Source organism: Podarcis gaigeae, assembly GCF_964106915.1.
Source record: "Podarcis gaigeae genome assembly, chromosome: 14".
Taxonomy (NCBI): domain Eukaryota; kingdom Metazoa; phylum Chordata; class Lepidosauria; order Squamata; family Lacertidae; genus Podarcis; species Podarcis gaigeae.
Genome location: NC_139690.1, coordinates 28,305,511 through 28,323,206, shown reverse-complemented (window position 1 = coordinate 28,323,206; position 17,696 = coordinate 28,305,511). Strand labels below are relative to the sequence as shown.

The following is a 17,696-nucleotide window of genomic DNA, read 5'->3' as shown; positions in this document are numbered from 1 at the left end:
ATCCCTGAGAAAAACAGCTGACTGTTGAAATCCCTGCTTTTCTGCAAGTGTTCATAGAGCAGGATAACAGCAAGTTTGAGTGGCAGTGCAACAGAACGGCTGAGAGGCGCAAGCACAGTGTAGCTAGCGGGAAGGTCAGACATGAAGAGGTGAAGGAGAATTACCAGAATTTGCCTGCTGGAGCTGGGCAGCCCCATGACTTCCTGCCCCTTGAAAGGCCACAGCAGCAGCTGGACAAATCAACGCCTCCCAAACCCACTGATAACACAGCCAGCTTGTGTTTACACAGAAAACAGCCAACATCTCAGAGGGCCACTGCAGGCAATGCGAAAAATGTTAACAAGGGACACAGAGGGAGTGTCTCAGACTGCCCATTCAGGTGGTCCGTGGGGACCACCATGGGGCAGAGAAAGGCAGAGTCCATCATATTTTAATGTGTAATGTTTTATTATGTTTTTATATATGTTAGAAGCCAGCCAAAGTGACTGGGGCAACCCAGTCAGATGGGTAGGAAGAAGAAGAAGAAGAAGAAGAAGAAGAAGAAGAAGAAGAAGAAGAAGAAGAAGAAGAAGAACCACCTGAACCTGTTCAGGGAGGACCAGGAAACCTCCTCCAACCTACCTTCCAATGGGGACTGGACACAAAGTGTGATGTTCTGTGGAGAGAGGAGATTTGCACTCCCCCCTACAAATACTTGTGCAGTTCTGAAATTCAAGTATCATGCAGAAGTTGTATTATGTTACTGCTGTAAAAAGTGAGGGCATCTAGTGAGCAGTCTGGGGTCTTCTAGAACCCTAGAGCCTGATCAGGCCACCCATCTCTCTTCCCCTCCTCAAACACAGTCACTGCAGTCTCCACACTACTCTAGTCCTCAAGAGGTTCCCCAATGTTTCAAAGTTGAAGGGATCCCTTCCAGTATAGAGTCATGAACTGTCAAGTGTTTTTATGAGGGTGGTGGTGCCAGGATTATAGCAAAATAAAATAATAATAATAATAATAATAATAATAATAATAATAATAATATCCTGGTGCCTTCCAGATGTTTTTCGTACTCCAAAACTTCTGGACAGCTCCAAGCTAGGGAAGACTGAAAACAGAGCAGTCTTAGCAGGGACCTTATTGAAGGAAAGCAACGTGAAACATTTGTGTCTTAAAGTGGTTCGTATTCACTGTGAACCTGACCAACTTGGATGCTGCTCCTATGAAGGTGTCTAGCCTCTTTATGGGATCAGTTTCAACTGTAGCAGCCTGAGGATGTGGATAAAGAATCTGGCAAAGGTGTGGCTGACCACACCCTTGATCCTGTCTTGGCTATTGACCGCTAGCCAGGGGATGAGTGGCATTGGCTAAATCCGGCCCGCGGACTGTCTGGGAATCAGTGTGTTTTTACATGAGTAGAATGTGTCCTTTTATTTAAAATGCATCTCTGGGTTATTTGTGGGGCATAGGAATTCGTTCATTCCCCCCCCCCCCAAATATAGTCCGCTCCCCCCACAAGGTCTGAGGGACTGGCCCCCTGCTGAAATTTTTTTGCTGATCCTTGGGCCAGATGGTCTGAGAGATGAGCAACACCTCTTTCAGAGAGTGGGTAGTCCTAGCTGCCTTGAAAGAGGTGGCTGAGCAGCCACATCTTAAGAAATCCACTTTGGACCCAAGACAAATGGCCATTTACTGTCCAGATACTCCCTTGGGGCAGGGACTTGGAGAAACTCAGCTGCAGGCTGAGGATCTAGATCCATTTCAAGCTGGGTGTAAGCTCAGTTTGGGTACTGAAAACACCTTGGTTGCCCTGATAAATGACCTCTGTGACTCTCTTGACCCTCCTAAAACTCTTGATCTCTTTTGATATCACTGACCACAGTGTATTGCTGGACCAAACCTGTAATTGGGAATAGGGGACTCACGAGACATGGAGGTTCTGCTCCTATCTGCAGAGGCAGTTTCAGAAGATAACGTGGTAGTTTCCCACTTAACTCAGTTGCATTTGTGCTTTGAGGGTCCCACAGTATCCCCCCCCCCAGCTTTTTATTATCTTTACAAAGCTGCTTGATACCATCAACAGGGGATTTGCAGTGAGGTGCTATTGATATGCTGATGACACTCAACTCCACTTCTCCTTGTCACCTGAAATCACTCTTGTGCAAGACCTCAGTATTATTTTTTAAAAACTAAAATGGAAATGGATACTGCTCCCCGACAAAAGCACAGCCCTCCATTTGGCCTGTTGTGAAATGTGATAATTAACAGCTGCTGACATTTGCTTGTGTGCTTCTGGTGGTTATTTTTGTTTTTTAAAAAACCTGCATGTGCTCAAGTACAGAAAAACCTGTGTGCATGTCCAGTATAGCACAAATATATTCCATCAATCTCTGCCCACCAGAATGTGCAGCAACAAATACCCAAACAGTGTATGGAAGAGAATGTACCAAGAAACTGGATCTGAATGGCTCATTTGCAACATGACACCCTCATCTGGAAGGGCCCCAAGATTCCTCCAAATACTACAAGACGATAAACATTCAGGAACAACACTGTTCAACTTACAGAAATCTGCTGCCTAGATTTGTCCCTGCAATGAGAAGCCAGCCACATCCTGACTTCAAGGAGGCCCCAGGGAAGGATGTTCTAAGCTCTTGAAGTCACCCTCTTCACACATGATCTCTGTCTCCTGACATATAACAAGAGTGAACCATGCCCGACCCTTCCCACTCCAACACAGAGCGACAGCAAAGTCTTCCAATCAAGAGAGCAGCTCACACAGGCCACCTCTGTAAACACTGGGAGCGCCTGCAACTGCCCTAGAAGGCGATTGTGTCTCTCAAGAGAGAAGAGCTTTCCTCCAGCCTGTCTCAGTTGCCCCACTTCTCCAGCCCTGTGGCCTCCCAGAAGCAGGAAGAAACTAGCTAACAAATCTGACCACGTGCCTGGGAAGTTACTAACACTTTCGTCTCTGAGTGATGAATGGGATCTGTGATACCAAAGATTACTATTTCTCTAAGAACCGACTTCCTGGTTCCAATATAGTCTGTGTACTGGGAAGTGGGACAGCTGAGCTCCGTTGTACTGATGTTCGTGCATCCCTTGACTTTTTAAAAATCTCTTATTCCAAACATAGTTTTGTTTGAGTTCATGACATCTCTTGTGTGAAGCTGAATACTGCAGCATAATACTGACAGTGAGACTGGGCCAGCATATAACAGATGTGCTCAGAGACCTGTTTGTCGATTTGCTACCAGGCCAGGTTCAATGTGTTACAATTACTATACAAATGAAGCCCTTAATAACTTGGTACCAGTCTACCTGCAAGGTTGCCTTACCCCATATGTGACCTCTTGACCACTTTGATCTGACGAAATGGCACTGTTACAGGCGGCACATAATATCTGTTCCACATTTATAGTAACTTGATCCTTTAGGGTGGCAGCACCTACAACTTTGGAACTCCTTGTGTATTGACATTAGGCAGACACCTTCCCTGTACTCTTTTCAGCGCCTGCTAAAAACATTTTTGTTCAGACAAGCATACCCAGACATGTTTGTTAGTTCATTGTTGCTTTCTAATTTTTTGAATGTTTTAATTGCTTTGTTAATGACCTTGCTGTTTCATTCTTTCTGTCAACCACTTCTACAATCAAGGTTTTCTACAATCAAGCGCTATATAAATTTAATGAACTAAATAAATAAGCCTGAATATAAAACGTCTCTGCATTAGCGCTGCCAGATTTCCCACTTCTGAGGATTCTCTGCTACTCTTGTGTTGTCCTCCAAATGCCATTGGAATAGGACTCCAAGCAACAGTGTGTGTGGACACACAGAGAAAATGCAGAGGTGTGTGTTGCAAACTACAATCACGTAGAACTTGCACAGTTCTGAATATCCCTTAGAAAAGCCCCAGCTCACATTCACCAGCAGAGGATGGATAGTCCAACTATGGGAAAGGCAAGAGGGAAACAGCTGAGCAGGGAACAGGAGGCTTGCCTCTCGCTGGGGAACAGGCACCTACCTGCCAGTCTGGATGAGCCAGCTTCCACAGGATGGTGATCCGTGGGCACCAGCAGAGCACACATCTGTGACTCCATACCTCGTCACAGGGTTGGGCAATCTCTCGCCCTCGCTTGTGACCCAGAAGGGGCAGAGGCTGGCAGAGGGCCACTCCCACCAGTCTATCCAATCCAGGAATTTCCTGGTCTGGACTCCAAAGTATTACACAGAGAACTTTGTTGCTGCAGCAGCTCTCTAGGAAATGAGTGAATATGAGGGGAAGAACTGGGCTGCCAAGTTCCTACACCAGCAAAAGAGAGTCCAAAGGCACAACCAAAAGACAACAGTGTCCATGAAAAGGACTGGCTGTGATGCATAGTCCTTTAGGGACACACACCTATGATCAAGCAAGAGGAATTCAGGACATGGTGCTGTAGGGTTCAACATCTCCATAGACACTGAATACAAGGTCCTAAGAAGAATGTGGCTGCTGGATCAGGCCAAAGGGCGTCCATGTAGCTCAGCATCCAGTTCCCCCAATGGCCAACCAGACGCCCCAACCAGACATGAGCGCAACGGTAGCAACTCTCCCCAACCTAGCATTTAGCAACATTCTGTTGCCAACAGTGGAGGGAAAGCATAGCCATTGTGGCTGGTAGCCACTGGCACCATGAATTTGGTATCCTCCTCCATGAATTTGTCTAATCATCTCTTAAAGCCTCCATAAGAATGTAAAATCAGGCCAATGGCCCATCTAGTCCAGCATCCCCTTCTCACAGTGACCAACCAGGTGCCTGTGGGATTTGGGAACCAGCAGGATTTGAGCACAAGAGTACCCCCCCCCCCCGCAGTTTCCAGCAACTGGCATTCAGAAGCATTGCTGTCTCTAACTGTGGTGGCAGAGCACAGCTATCATGGCTAGTAGCCATTGACAAGCCACCTCCATTAAAAACTGAAAAAGTTGTTGGCTATCACTGCCTCCTGTGGGAGCGAGTTCCACAGTTTAACTATGCACCTGCTCTGAAGCTCAAACTGTGAAGCTTCACTAGAAAAAAAACTGCCCCCTCTTTCCCTTGCAAGCTGTGGGAAGGGAGGGAAGGAGATGCAACAGCTTGTCTGAACTGACTGCAGATGCTTCCAGCTTGGGTCCTCCAGGACATGACAGGTCTTCCTTACTGCTGGAGTGGCCAACTGGCTTCTGTGAGGGGAGTAACAGCAAGAGGGAGCAGAGTCTTCCGAACTACCTGGTCAGCAAGAGGCGTTTCCAGGTAGAGGCACCCAGGTGAGTCTATCTCATTTCCCAGTGGCTTATTCCTAAACAAAGTCCTGTGAAGCATCCTTATCAGAAGGGATTGTTTTTGAGGTCACATGGGCTGTGTCCTGTGATGAGCGCTTCCTATGGGCAAGTTGTCACTTGATGTGGCAGCTGTCGGAGGGACAGGTGCTTCTTCCTCAAACCCACTCAACCTGCACACCTGGCCTTGTGTTGGAAGAAGCAAGCTGCAAGCTGAGACAGCACTTTGTTGCCTCTTGCACGCACACACCCAGCCAACCAAGGCCGGAGGAAATAGCAGCCACCCCAAAATCTGCCCACTAGATGGGTGTTTTTCTTATACCCAATTTTGCTAAGCAGTTCTTTGCTACTAATCCCCTCCATAAACCATCTCCCCATATGATAATTAATGGTCTTCACAAAAGAAAGTATTTCAGGGAGGCCACAGGTGAGTCTGTTGGGACCATTCGGGTCACCCACTGCAGCTGGCACCTGGCTGGCACATGCACAGGAGAAGGCCCCAATCCTTCCCCGGATCTCTGGAAGTCCCCAGTAGCTACCCAGCCTCTATTTCATCAGCTCCACTGAAGCAAAATGCAGTTGCCAGAAGAGCTTGTTGGGGCAGGTCCCACCACATTCAAACAAACCTGAGAGAGGGAGGGTGCTCAGGTCCCTCCTCTTCCTCCTTCCCCCTGCTGGTCTGGGGAGCAACAAAAACACAGCCCAAGGAGAGTGGGGACTGCAGGGGACTGCTGTGGATGTGGGGTAGCAGCAGAGGCCTTGACTGACCCCAAAAGTGGTTGCAGTGACCTCCCAGGGGAGGAAGGACCTCCTTCACTGCCCAGGCCCTACGGAGCAAGAGATGTCAGGGCAGTCACTGTAGGACCCCCTGGAAAGTGAGAGGCTGGCAGCTACTCTTGCTCTGGCAATGAATGGCAGTGCCCAGGGGACAGGGAGCCCCCTTCTCAGGCTCAGCCCAGGACTGCCGCAGGGTCAGCTGGACTCCCCTCCCCCTCCCCCTGGAGCTCCAAAAGACCCCATCCACACAGACATCAGCTGTCCAAAGCCCTGGGGACATGCTCAGGAGCCCCTGGCCAAAGCCCCCCAATGGATAAAAGGGGGATGGCACTAGATGGGCTGGAAAACAAGGGTAACAAAGCCCTGGCCAGGATGCTTTTGATGCCACCCACCCACCAGGGTGCAAGACATGTGTAGTTTTCATATGGATGCTGACCACTCAGTCCGGCCATGGGCCAAATCAGGCCCAGCTCCTGATTTCATGGAGCGGCACTGCTCTCCAGTCAAGGAACCCTTTCCTAAGGTGAGAGGTTGGGTTCTCAACCTTGGGTCCCCAGATGTTTTTAGCCTACAACTCCCATGATACCTAGCTCACAGGACCAGTGGTCAGGGATGATGGGAGTTGTAGGCCAAAAACATCTGGGTGCCCAAGGTTGAGAAAGGCTGGATGGTCTTGGTGGCCCCCTTTCAAGGCTTCCGACACCAATGGGGAGACCAAAAGTGCCATGGCAGTCCTCGCGGCATCGAGGAAGAAGCTCAAAGGGGAAACCTCTTCACGGAGCCTCTCGGGGTGTGTGTGTCAGTATTCGAGGTGCTTTACAAAGATCAGAAGCAAAAGACCCTGGGCTCCGCGCCCTCGAGCCCCCGTAAGATACTAAAACACCCCATCAGCCTGCGGAGATCTCCTTCTCCCCACCAGCAGCGTGAAATATCAGCGCCCCCCATCAACCAGACCCCGAAGGGGCAGGCCGAGACAGCAGCGTCGGTCCGGTCCCCCGCCGTTTCCCCGTCCAGGAGCATCCCTCGACGGGGCCTCCGCTGTGGCTGGGCCGCCCCCGACCTCTTAGGCTTACCGAGGCGCAGACTCAGGCGCGGCACCGGCTCCTCTTCGGCAGCGGCAGCCAGGAGCGCTCCCAACAGCAGCAGCGCCGACTTCCGGAGCCCCATGGCGCAGTGGGTCCGAGGGGAGCGGGGCCTGGGCAGCAGCAGCGGCAGGCTGCGGAGCGTCGGAGGCTTTGCTCGCTCGACCAGGCAGGCAGGCGGATCAAGTTGCAAAACTTCGGAGCTGCTCGGACTGCTGCTCTTTCTGGTTCCTCCTCCCCCGTCGGGGCGGGAGTGGCCGCGCCTCCGCCCCCTCCCTCGGGAAGAGACAGGTCCGGACCTGAGGGAGAGGGAGAGGGAGAGGGAGGAGGAGGAGATGTGGGTGAAGCTCCGAGGGCCGGCCCCGCCCGAACATCTTTCCCCGGCCGTTGAAAGCAGCCCTGAACGTCCCTTTGCTAACCTCTCCCAGAACCGCACCACCCCCATGCGGTTCCTCCTTCTCCTCCTCTCTCCCGCCCTCCAAAACTGAAGCCCCAATCCCGAGCTAGGCAGCTACCCTCGTTGGGGATTCGCCTGGCGGTGCCGTCGAACCAAAGCACGCGACAGCTTTAGCACCCATGGGTGCCCCCCCCCCGCCAACCCCAAAACTGCAGCCCAAAACAAAAGAGCCTCTTGGGCCCAAGGCAACCTCCCTCCCTCCGGGGCACTATGACAAAGACAGCCCCACCTCCACCCCCCTCTCCTTCCAACTCTTCCTTGGGCTCCATGCCTGCTTCTCCCAGGAGCTAAGCTGAATGGGGGCATCTCAAGAACACCCCACGGGGGAGAAGCAAGGGGTGGAAGTGTCCGCATGCCCCCCGCACTGGGCCAGACCTCCCTGGCAGCTCCTCTGCCCTGTGGGCATTGTTGAACTCTGGGCTAATCTCCATGCTCTCCTGGGCACCGTGCCCACCCCGCCCTGGCAGAGCGCCCAGGCAGGGCTGGCAAACAGAGAGGGAGAGACACACAGGCTGTGGGGCCAACCAGCAGGGCAGCCTCAGAGAGGCAGGCCTGCAACAGGCTCCTGCCTGTTCCCCTGGCAACTGGCCCGCTGCTCTGAGCCTGCCCTGAGCACCTGGCTCTGCCCAGTCTGACCTCCTTCTCCTCCTGGGTTGCAACTCCCTCTGGTGCATCAGCAGTGAATGGCTGAGAGTCCAGCCTAACAGCTGCCTGGGTCAGGGACCACTGAACGCCTCTCTCTCCACCAGCAGGGTGGAAGTAAAACATGAAATATCAACACCATCATTGCAACACTCCCGAGCAGGGATCACACCCCTTTCCTTGATTTTGTTTATGTAAAATCTTATCCTGAATGAGCTGAATCTCTTAACACAGACTGCATCTGCCTTGGAGGGTGGAGCCTTGAAGAATATCATGTCCCAGTGGCAGTGCCAGATTTATGTATAGGCTGAAGCCTACTTAGGGGGCCTCACCAGCCTGCCCTCTCCCCAGTGCCTCAGTCTCCTCTCTCCCAAAATTGCAAACCCAAGACTTCATGCGAGGGCAGGCCTCTAAGTCTAGGGGGCCTCGCCAGCCTGCCTGCTCCCCAGTGCTGCAGTCTCCCCTCTCCCAAAATAGTAAACCCTCTTACCGCAGTCTGGGTGCAATTTCTGTAGTTTGACTAAGCACTGCATGAAGAAGTGCTTTTTCTTATCTGTCTTCAGTCTCCCAACATTCAGATCCATTGATGCCCACTAGTCTTTCTTGCCCCTCCAGTTTCCCCAGTAACTATTTATTGAGGAACTCTCCCATGCTGATCCTGATGCCAAGACCCATGGTTTGGGGCGGGGCAGAGGTGGGGGACCACTTGATTGAGCATCCTATATATCTATATTTGTTAAACAAACAACAGACAATATATTAAAATGGCGACTATAATATTAGCTGAATGCGCTTCCTGTCTTCTGTCTGTTGCTGAATTGTCTGGTTTAATATTTTAAAGGGGTTTTTTTGTATATAAGTTGTTTCACCTAAGAATAAACGGATTAATTCCTTGTCTATGGCTGTACAAAAGTTGTAACAAACAATAGAAAGTTCTATGGGCCTTGACTTGCAAATGGCAACCCCTGTACTGAGCTGAGTTTCCTAGTCAGCTTGTTTGGACATGTTTATTTTTAATTCTTAATGCTTTAATTGTGTGACAGTTTTTTTCTTCTTCTTTAATATGCTATTGACTAGATGGTTTCTGAAGGTTCTTCTGCCTCTGCCCTGGGCGCACTTTTAGGCTGAGCCCTCTGCCTTTCAGAAGGTGACCTGGGAAGCCTAATCCTGCATCACATAAGCTTTAAGATGCCAGTGTGCAGCTCTGCTCTGCTTCCAAACGGAATGTGCTGCCCAGTGCAAAGGGCTCAGGGCCTGCTTGCTTATGAGTTCCGCATTGGTTTGGAACAAGACAGAGAACTAGGTGAACCTGTGGTGTGACCCAGCTGCTGCAGGCAGGCTCTTCTGATGTTCTTCAGACTAGAACTCAACCCCTCCATCAAGAATAATTAGAGAGCTGAAGCTTCCTAGCTTAAACCACAGCTGCAATCTGCGGTGCACATGGGCCTGCTTGCCTGCCTTGGAAGGTTCCCCAGAAATGTCAGGACAAAATGCAGCTGTTGGGCTGGGACTGGCTCTAGAGAGGACCCCTGGCCACCAGGCTGCTGCCCATCCATTTCTGGGCACAATTCAAAGTGCTGCCCATTAAAGGCCTGATGTAATCTCAGTGCCAGGCAAAGGACTTCTGCATTTCCTTACAGCTTTAAGCTGTAAACTGGCTATGGGTTTTTGTTTTGTTTTGCTGCTTTCTTTTTTATTACTGCTGGTTTTATATTTATTGCTACGTGTGTGTTTTCAATTATACTGTTGGAAGCCACCCTGGGGGCTTTTATGTAATAGCAGCTTTGCAATAGCAGGCAAGCACAGCTGTGGATCTTTCCTCCTCCTCACAGATAAGCCCACCTGGACTTTATGATTGTCACCTGAGCCGTCCAGTAGAAGCCCTCTGAAGTCTGGTGGGTGGGAATTGTGGAGAGAGAGAGAGGACCCAGTGCAGTGCCCACCTCAGCATCTGCAACCAAGACTCTCATCTAGTGCTGATGTCCTTTGGGTGGCAGGCAAAGATGCTCTTATTGCTCACCCAACATATTTTGGAGCTGGTTTTAACTGAAGTCCTCTTCAGGCACTACAGTGGTACCTCGGGTTACATATCCTTCAGGTTACAGACACTTCAGGTTACAGACTCCGCTAACCCAGAAATAGTACCTCGGGTTAAGAACTTTGCTTCAGGATGAGAACAGAAATCGTGCTCCAGCAGCGCGGCAGCAGCGGGAGGCCCCATTAGCTAAAGTGGTGCTTCAGATTAAGAATAGTTTCAGGTTAAGAACGGACCTCAGGAACGAATTAAGTACGTAACCAGAGGTACCACTGTATTTAGTCCCTTCCTTCTGATGCAGGAGGAGCATATGTGGGGAGCCTCCATGAGCACAGGAAGCTCCTTGCTTCAGGAATAGCAGTCAAACGACGGAGAAGCTAGAAGGAGCCGAGCAATGATTTGGCAGTGCTGTTCCATTATGTGTGTGCTTCTTCTTCAGGGCAGTAATGCCTAAAGACGGTATGTGTTGCATTGTTGTGCTGTACTTTGAGTTTTTATTTATTCAAATATTTATAACCCACCTTCTAAAAGTTGTTCACATGCTGTTTTAAGCTCATAAAGACAGCAGCAATTTCAATAGAACCACTAATTTTAAAAGGAATTCAAGCACAGCATATGAAATAATCAAACACAGGCTGGAACAGAAACATCTTCAGAGCTTCCTTAAAAGTTATCAGTGCCCAAGATGTACATCTCTCCCTGGAGAGAGGCTTCCAGAGATGTGGGATCTCCACTCAAAAGGCCCTGTCCCGGCTGCCCACCAATCTAACCTCTCCTTCTGGCAGGCCGGACCTCAGGACTTCAGGCGCTGATCTCAACCTTCAGGTGGGCAAACAGCCCTACAGGTAACCTGGTCCTAAACGGTTTAAGACCTTGAAGACCAAAACCAGCACCTTGAACTGGGCACAGGAAGGAACAGCAGTCACTTTAACCAGTACAGTATAGGTGTGATATAACCTCAGCTGCCACTTTCTATAACCATTACAGGTTCAAAACCACCTTCAAAGACAGTCCCACCCAGAGCACCTTGGAACAAGGATGAGCAATTTTATCAGCAAAATGCAAAGCCAACTGGTCATGGCAGACCCTGCAAGGCTCCAGATGCTGACCCAGCAGGGCCTGAGATGTGTGTATCCCCAACCACAGCAAAAAAAAGTACCAGTACTCCATTAGCTTTCATTTCACAAGTCAGTTGCCCTGAGAGGTTTTAGAGCTGAAGCAAAGGGTGGGATACCATCACTTTGAACAAATAGAGGCTGTACTTCAGGAAATGAGAATCCCCAAGTCACCTATGCACAGAACTCTATCCCCCCCCCCTCTTTCTGCTTCCCTTCCACTTCCAGGAACCTTGTGGGTGGTTCTAAGAATTAAGAAGCCCCCTGAGCTCTGGGAAGCCCTGTCTGAAGGAGAAATCTTTTGGCATTGCCTGCATTTAAGTCCCCCACCCCTTCCAGTGGGTAGTGGCAGCTCTGCCAAGGATGGTGGCGAAGGAATCATTTGCTCATGCCCAGCACTCGGCCTCTGCATCTTAAAGGGAGAAGCAGAGAGGGCGAGACATGCTCGTGGCAGAGAACATGGCTCCTGTGGCCTTCCAGTTCACATATAATGCAGTTCCTGAGCATCATGGCAGGAACCGCCACGTGACTTTCAGAAAGGAAGATCTCCCACTCTTGCCTTGAACTCAGTGCAGATATTTGCTCTCTCAACTCTTCCAGGGAAATTATGACTCTGGGAGCCCTGGCAGGGGCCCATCTGCACCCTGTCTTTGCACAAAAAGGGAGTACACAGAACCATCACCTCTCCCCTCACTTTAGAAAAAGAAACTGTGCAGCAAGAGGATAAAGCACTCGAGGAGATGGGGGGGGGGGTTCAATGCACAGGCTTGGCCCTAAACAAAAAGGATTCCGCCTGATTCCCCTTCTTTGGGGTGCTGGGACAGTTGAGCAGGCTTCTTTCCTCCCAAACACAGCTGTCAGGAGGGAGAGGAGGATGAAGAGGGTCCAGGTGGGACTCTGCTCAGGAGCCCCCTCGAGGACCTCCTCGCTGCATCCGTCCAGCAGTAACCACGGCAACCCGTGATGAATGCCTGCCACTTGGTTTGCCATGGCAACGGAGGAGCATGAGAGAATGGCCCCGGGAACTAGCAAGGGTCGAGGTGGTGGGTCAATGAGCATTGGCATCAGCACGGGGAGGATCAGGGGCCCAGCGGAGCGAAGTGGGGGGGGGGAGAGAGAGGCGGGGGAGGAAGTGGGAGAGGAGGAAAGGCAGTGGCTGTTTTCATCTTCCCAGAGGGAGGGTGGCCAAGATGTGGCTCTGGATTGGTCCCAAGTAAACGGTGGCGGCAGCAGCAGCACCCATTGCAAAAGGAGGGAGGCAAAGCCCTGGCAGCCAGGACAAAAGCAGCTTGGGAGAGAGGCCAACTTCACCCCAGGCCTCCCCTTTCCTGGGCCGAGAGATGGAAAGAGGGAGCAAAGCTCTCCAAGGGCAGCCAGTGGCTGAGAGAGAGGAGGGGGCTAGAGGGCTTGAAGCCAAACAGCCCAGCGCTTCTGCCCTTCCCTTTGCAATCCTGTAATTTGCCTGCAGAGATGCTCAGGTATCTCCAGCGGCAGGTGGGTTTCTAATACCGTTATCGTTACACAACCCCACCACTGATACAAATGCATCACTTCAACTGGGCAGAGGCAATGGATACATGGGGGCGGGGAGAGGCGCTGGCAGCCCATGCCTGGAGTAAGGAGGCGCCCTTGTGGGCTTGGGTCCCTTTCTTCCATCTACAGACCTCACAGCCACACCCCCGTGCTGGGGCTCCTTGCTTGTGGTGGACTAGCACCTTGGGGAGCCTCCTGTTGGGAACGATGGGCTCCCTCACAAGGTGGCCGAGAGGGCAAATGTCAAAGTGTGCATGCACTCCTTCCCTATCAAAAAGGCAGTTAGTCCCCTGCTGAGCCTTCTCTTGGACTCTCCTCCACTTCCGGACATTAGGAAAGGAAGCCTGGAGGCTGAGATTCCAGGTGGCTGCCCAGGTGGCTAGCTAGCTGGCTGGCTGCCCACCCACAGGACACTTCTAGGCCTGAGAAAAATGCAGCCAGCCAGCTTTGCTTGGCCCAGGTCTATTGTCGTGCCCTGGGATTTGGGAGGAAGGGATCCTGAAGCACACAATCAATGGTGTCATTTGATCTCCTAGCTCAGGGCAGGGCCCAGATCTGGTTGCAGGCAGGGGCAGGCAGCTGGGAGGCCAGCCTGTAGAGGCTGGGTAGGAGCTCAGCACTGGCCCTTTCAGCCTTCAGACAAGGGAAGGCCAACCCCATGCCCTGTTGCCTATATAGAATCCAGGTGCTGTGTTGGGGGTGGGGGAGAGGGAGCCCCTGCAAAGTATTGGGAGACAGACCACCATGTGCCATATGACCTGCTGCACCCCCTCCACCACTGCCTGCCCTCAGGGACTCTCCCACATTGAAAGTGCATGACTCTCCCCAAAGAATCCTACAGCTTAAGGGTGCTGAAAATTGTAGCTCTCTGAGGATAAACTGCAGGATTCTTTGGGGGAAACCATGCACTTTCAATGTGTATGGGGTGGGTGTGACCCACTGCAGTGCTGGGTGCTAATGCTGAAGCAAGAACCAGCCACTGGTCCAGTCGGATGACCCAATGTAGACCTTCAGATGCCCCCTCTCCTCCCTGGGAGAAAAAACTCTCCCCAGTCACTGCCAACCAGGCTGGTTGGGACACACAGGAGCGAGTGCCTTCTTGGGTTGCCTCTTCCTTGCCCAGTACTGTCAGCATGCATGTGGGGAGCAGCTCAGAGGAGCCATGTCCTAAGCCATGCTGACTCAATCAAGATGCCCTGTGCCCTCCTTCCATGGCAGAGAGACCCAGCAAGGGCCACTGATAATGCCAAACAGTGCAAGCAGGCTTCCAGGGAGGCTGTTCCTCTTTGCAACTGCAACTGATGTTAGAATCCGCCCCCCTAAGGTCACAGCATTCCCACAGAGGGTTGTGCAGTCATGGTTGCTGCCAGTTCCTGGAGGGCACCAAGGGTGGCAGAAACAGAGGCAGGTGGAGGGAGAGATTCAGCCACATAAAACAAAACAGCAATTCTGTAAGGCAGCTCCCATGGGCAAATGCCAGGCTGTCAGCACCACAGCAGGGCCCACAATCTCATGATTATCGGCTTGTGGTAACAGAGAGGTTGGGTTTTATTTAATTTTTTTGCTGGTGGCACCAGTGTTGTGGAATGCCTTCCCTGATGAAATTTGAGATACCCCATTACTGTTGGCATTCTGCCACCACCTGGTTACACACCTGCTTAGGTAAGCCTTTCCCTGAACTTGTGGTTTTATTGTTTTCACTGCTTTTTTCAAACTGTCTTTCATTGTCATGCTTTCTAAATTGTTTGTTTTATTGTAAATTCAAATTAAGGGTGTTTTGCTGTATACTCTGCATATTGGTTTTGTCCTTGTAAACTGCTTAGAAACCATTTTGGCATCTACGCGGTACATAAATTAATAAATCATCACCCCTCCTCCCTGCTTCTAGGTAAAGGTAAAGGGACCCCTGACCATTAGGTCCAGTCGTGGCTGACTCTGGGGATGCGGTGCTCATCTTGCTTTATTGGCTGAGGGAGCCAGCGTACAGCTTCCAGGTCATGTGGCCAGCATGACTAAGCCGCTTCTGGCGAACCAGAACAGCGCACGGAAACGCCGTTTTACCTTCCCGCCAGAGCGATACCTATTTTTTTTCCCTACTTGCACTTTGACGTGCTTTCGAATTGCTAGGTTGACAGGAGCAGGGACCGAGCTCACCCCGTCGGGAGGATTCGAACCGCTGACCTGATCAGCAAGTCCTAGGCTCTGTGGTTTAACCCACAGCGCCACCTGCGTCCCTCCTTCTAGCTTTCCAATAAAGCCAAGGGGGAAATACTCTGACCTGACTGTTCCAGGCAACTTCCTTTATTTCCGTTGATGCCCTGGTGGAAGTTGAGTTGTTCTCAAACATTTTGGTGGGGAGGTTGGAGAGAAGGAAGGAAATATCTGCCACCCTAAAAACATGGTGACTCCCAATCCCTCTCCCTTCCCCTTCCCAAGACACACACTACCCTTAAATAGCTCGGAATATTGTCAGAAAGAAAGATATGTGTCCGTGAGCTGCCTCCCACCACATGACACCAGGGGAAGCCCTCTCCAATAACCCTGATGGGTCCCACTATTGTAGGCTGGGGTTCATAGAATGGCACTTGGCCAAGGAAGGCCCCAAATTCATTGGAGGGGGGGGACCTTTTTTGCAGGCAGGTTCCCTCATTGATTGCCCAGCCTTTCCCAGAAGATGCCAAATACCCTCTTGGCTGGCAGCTGTTTCGACTTCTTTGCCCATTTGTCGAGGCTTCATCTCATAAAGGAAGCACATGAGCTGATAGGCGGAGGGTCCTCACACTCACCTCCTTCAGCTCTGAGCAGCTGGCATGGGTGCAAAGATGCAAGGAACTAGTTTCACCTGGCCGGGAGGCCAGGAATGCTGAGGTCAGCTGAGGCTTTCAGAATGGACCTAGGAGAGGGGGAGAAGGAAATAAGGTTTTAAATATGAAAATTCCCAACCAAGTTGGAATAGTTGAAAGATGTAGTCTATCTCAGCCTTCCCCAGCCTGAAGCTCTCAAGATGCCATGGTCCACTGACAGGAAGTGCAAAGTTCTCTGCAACATGGGCAGCTGGTACAGCAGGAAAGAGGTTTTGGGGATGATTGTTGTTTGTTTATTGCATTTCTATGCCAGCTTTTCCTCCAAGGAGCTCAAGGTGGTGTGCATGTGGATCCCCGATTCACAACAACCAGGTGTTGAGAGACAGTACCTGGCCCAATGAGCTTCATGGGGATTTGAACCCTGGTTTCCTGGGTCCTAGTCTGACACACTAATCCGGTGTTTCTCAAACCTGGGTCCCCATCTGTTGCTGGACTACAACTTCCATCATCCCCGACCACAGGTGCTCTAGCTACGAATGATGGGAGTTGTAGTCCAACAACAGACAGGGCCTCAAGTTTGAGAGAATCAATTGAGGAGGAGTGAACCATATACACTACCTTGAACTCACTGGAGAACAAGATTGAATATAAAAGCAATAAAAAACCATGTTCCTATAAAGCAAGTGCTCTCCTAGGGTTCTGGGGGGACAGTCTCTCTCTTTCCCTCCCTCCCTTTCTCTTTCTCTCTCCACCGCCCCCCTGTGGCAGACAGTCCTTCGGAAATGCACTTTTGTTCACAGCTTCTGTGGCAAAATCTGAGTTGGCAAGCATGCTCTATCCAAGACAGATACAAATATTTGTTAATGGGTGCCCAGATTGGCAGCACAGCCTGGTGTGGGGGAACAGCAGATGAAGGGTTTTGCAAATGCAGGCAATATAGTGTGTGTGGGGGGGCATTAGAACCCCACTTGTGATGCCTTCCTCTCTTGCCTCAGGGTGGCCCTTGAGGGCTGGCTGTGTGGTGACAGGGTCTGGTCCAGCGCCTTGCTGAGATGGGTGGGGCACGTGGGCATCAGCTTGTTTTGCTTGCCAAGGGCCACGGCTGAACCCCAGAGTTCAGGAGGGTTCAGTCCCAGCTCCGTTACAAGCTCTGTTGGTTGTCACATCCCCAGCCTATGGCTAAACTTGGGGGGGGGGTGCGCCAGAGGGGCCATCACTTGCACCCCTCCAATGTTGAAAAGAGCCATTCAGACGGCCATACACACACCCCAAATCTCGGAAGCCCTTTAGCTATATAGAATGCTTCTGCCGCTCCCACGCTAAATTTCGATAATAACTGCAGGGGCTTTCTCTTGGGGGGCCCCCGCAAAATTCCTGGCGCGCTATTGTGCCAGGGAAGAGGGGCTTCCCTCCGCCTGCCCTGCCTCTGCCGGGAAGAAAGACTCTCGGCACATGGGCAGAGGCACTGTCTGTCTTGGCTGCTAACAGGTCTCGGGGCTGAGTCCCGTCACAGAGCCAGCCTTTGAAGGCAGAGACATCCCCGGCCCGCCCGCCTCTCTCTCTCTCACCTCCTGCACAGACGCGACCCCTTCTCCCCGGCCCCAGCCTCTCCTGCCGTGGCCCGCCGTCGCCTTTCTTTGTGGTGCGTCCCTCCCTGTCTGTGCCGGAATCGCGGGGCGCCGTCGGGGTGGGGGGAGGGATCTGGGCGGTGCTTCCAGACCAACTGGTGACATCAAGAAAGGGAGGAGATGGGGGGGTTGAATACGGGGAGGGGTCCACACAATGCAGAGGCGGGGGTGTGGCGGGCTGCTCGGAGGCTGGGGAGGGGGCGGGACCCCGAAATGTCACCCAGCCCCCCTGGACAGAATCGCCTCCTACCCCTATGCCAGGTAAGAACGACCCTCACCCCGGTCAGCCGAAGATGCTGCAAAAGAAGGTCCCTTTCAAACAGCAAGAGAGACCCCCCTGCGTCCCCC

The 17,696-nt window shown here is 51.7% G+C and overlaps 1 protein-coding gene across 5 annotated transcripts in view; it reads right to left on the bottom strand.

Annotated features, from left to right (window-relative positions):
* The window catches only part of SEMA4B (semaphorin 4B), a 35,542-nt gene extending 18,134 nt beyond the window's left edge, over positions 1-17,408 (bottom strand). Inside the window, exons 1-3 of one of the 5 annotated variants that reach the window (XM_083713111.1) lie at positions 17,289-17,408; positions 15,703-15,809; positions 7,126-7,433 (exon numbers count right to left, since the gene is read on the bottom strand). In XM_083713111.1, the coding sequence (XP_083569237.1) occupies positions 7,126-7,219 (94 nt within the window). In that variant the 5' untranslated portion in view covers positions 7,220-7,433; positions 15,703-15,809; positions 17,289-17,408. Of the gene's footprint in view, positions 1-2,544; positions 2,652-4,003; positions 4,095-7,125; positions 7,595-7,966; positions 8,038-15,702; positions 15,810-17,288 lie in introns of those variants that run through there. The other 4 variants (XM_083713110.1, XM_083713109.1, XM_083713112.1 and 1 more) reach the window with 4 other exon arrangements.
* Positions 17,409-17,696: the final 288 nt, after the last annotated feature.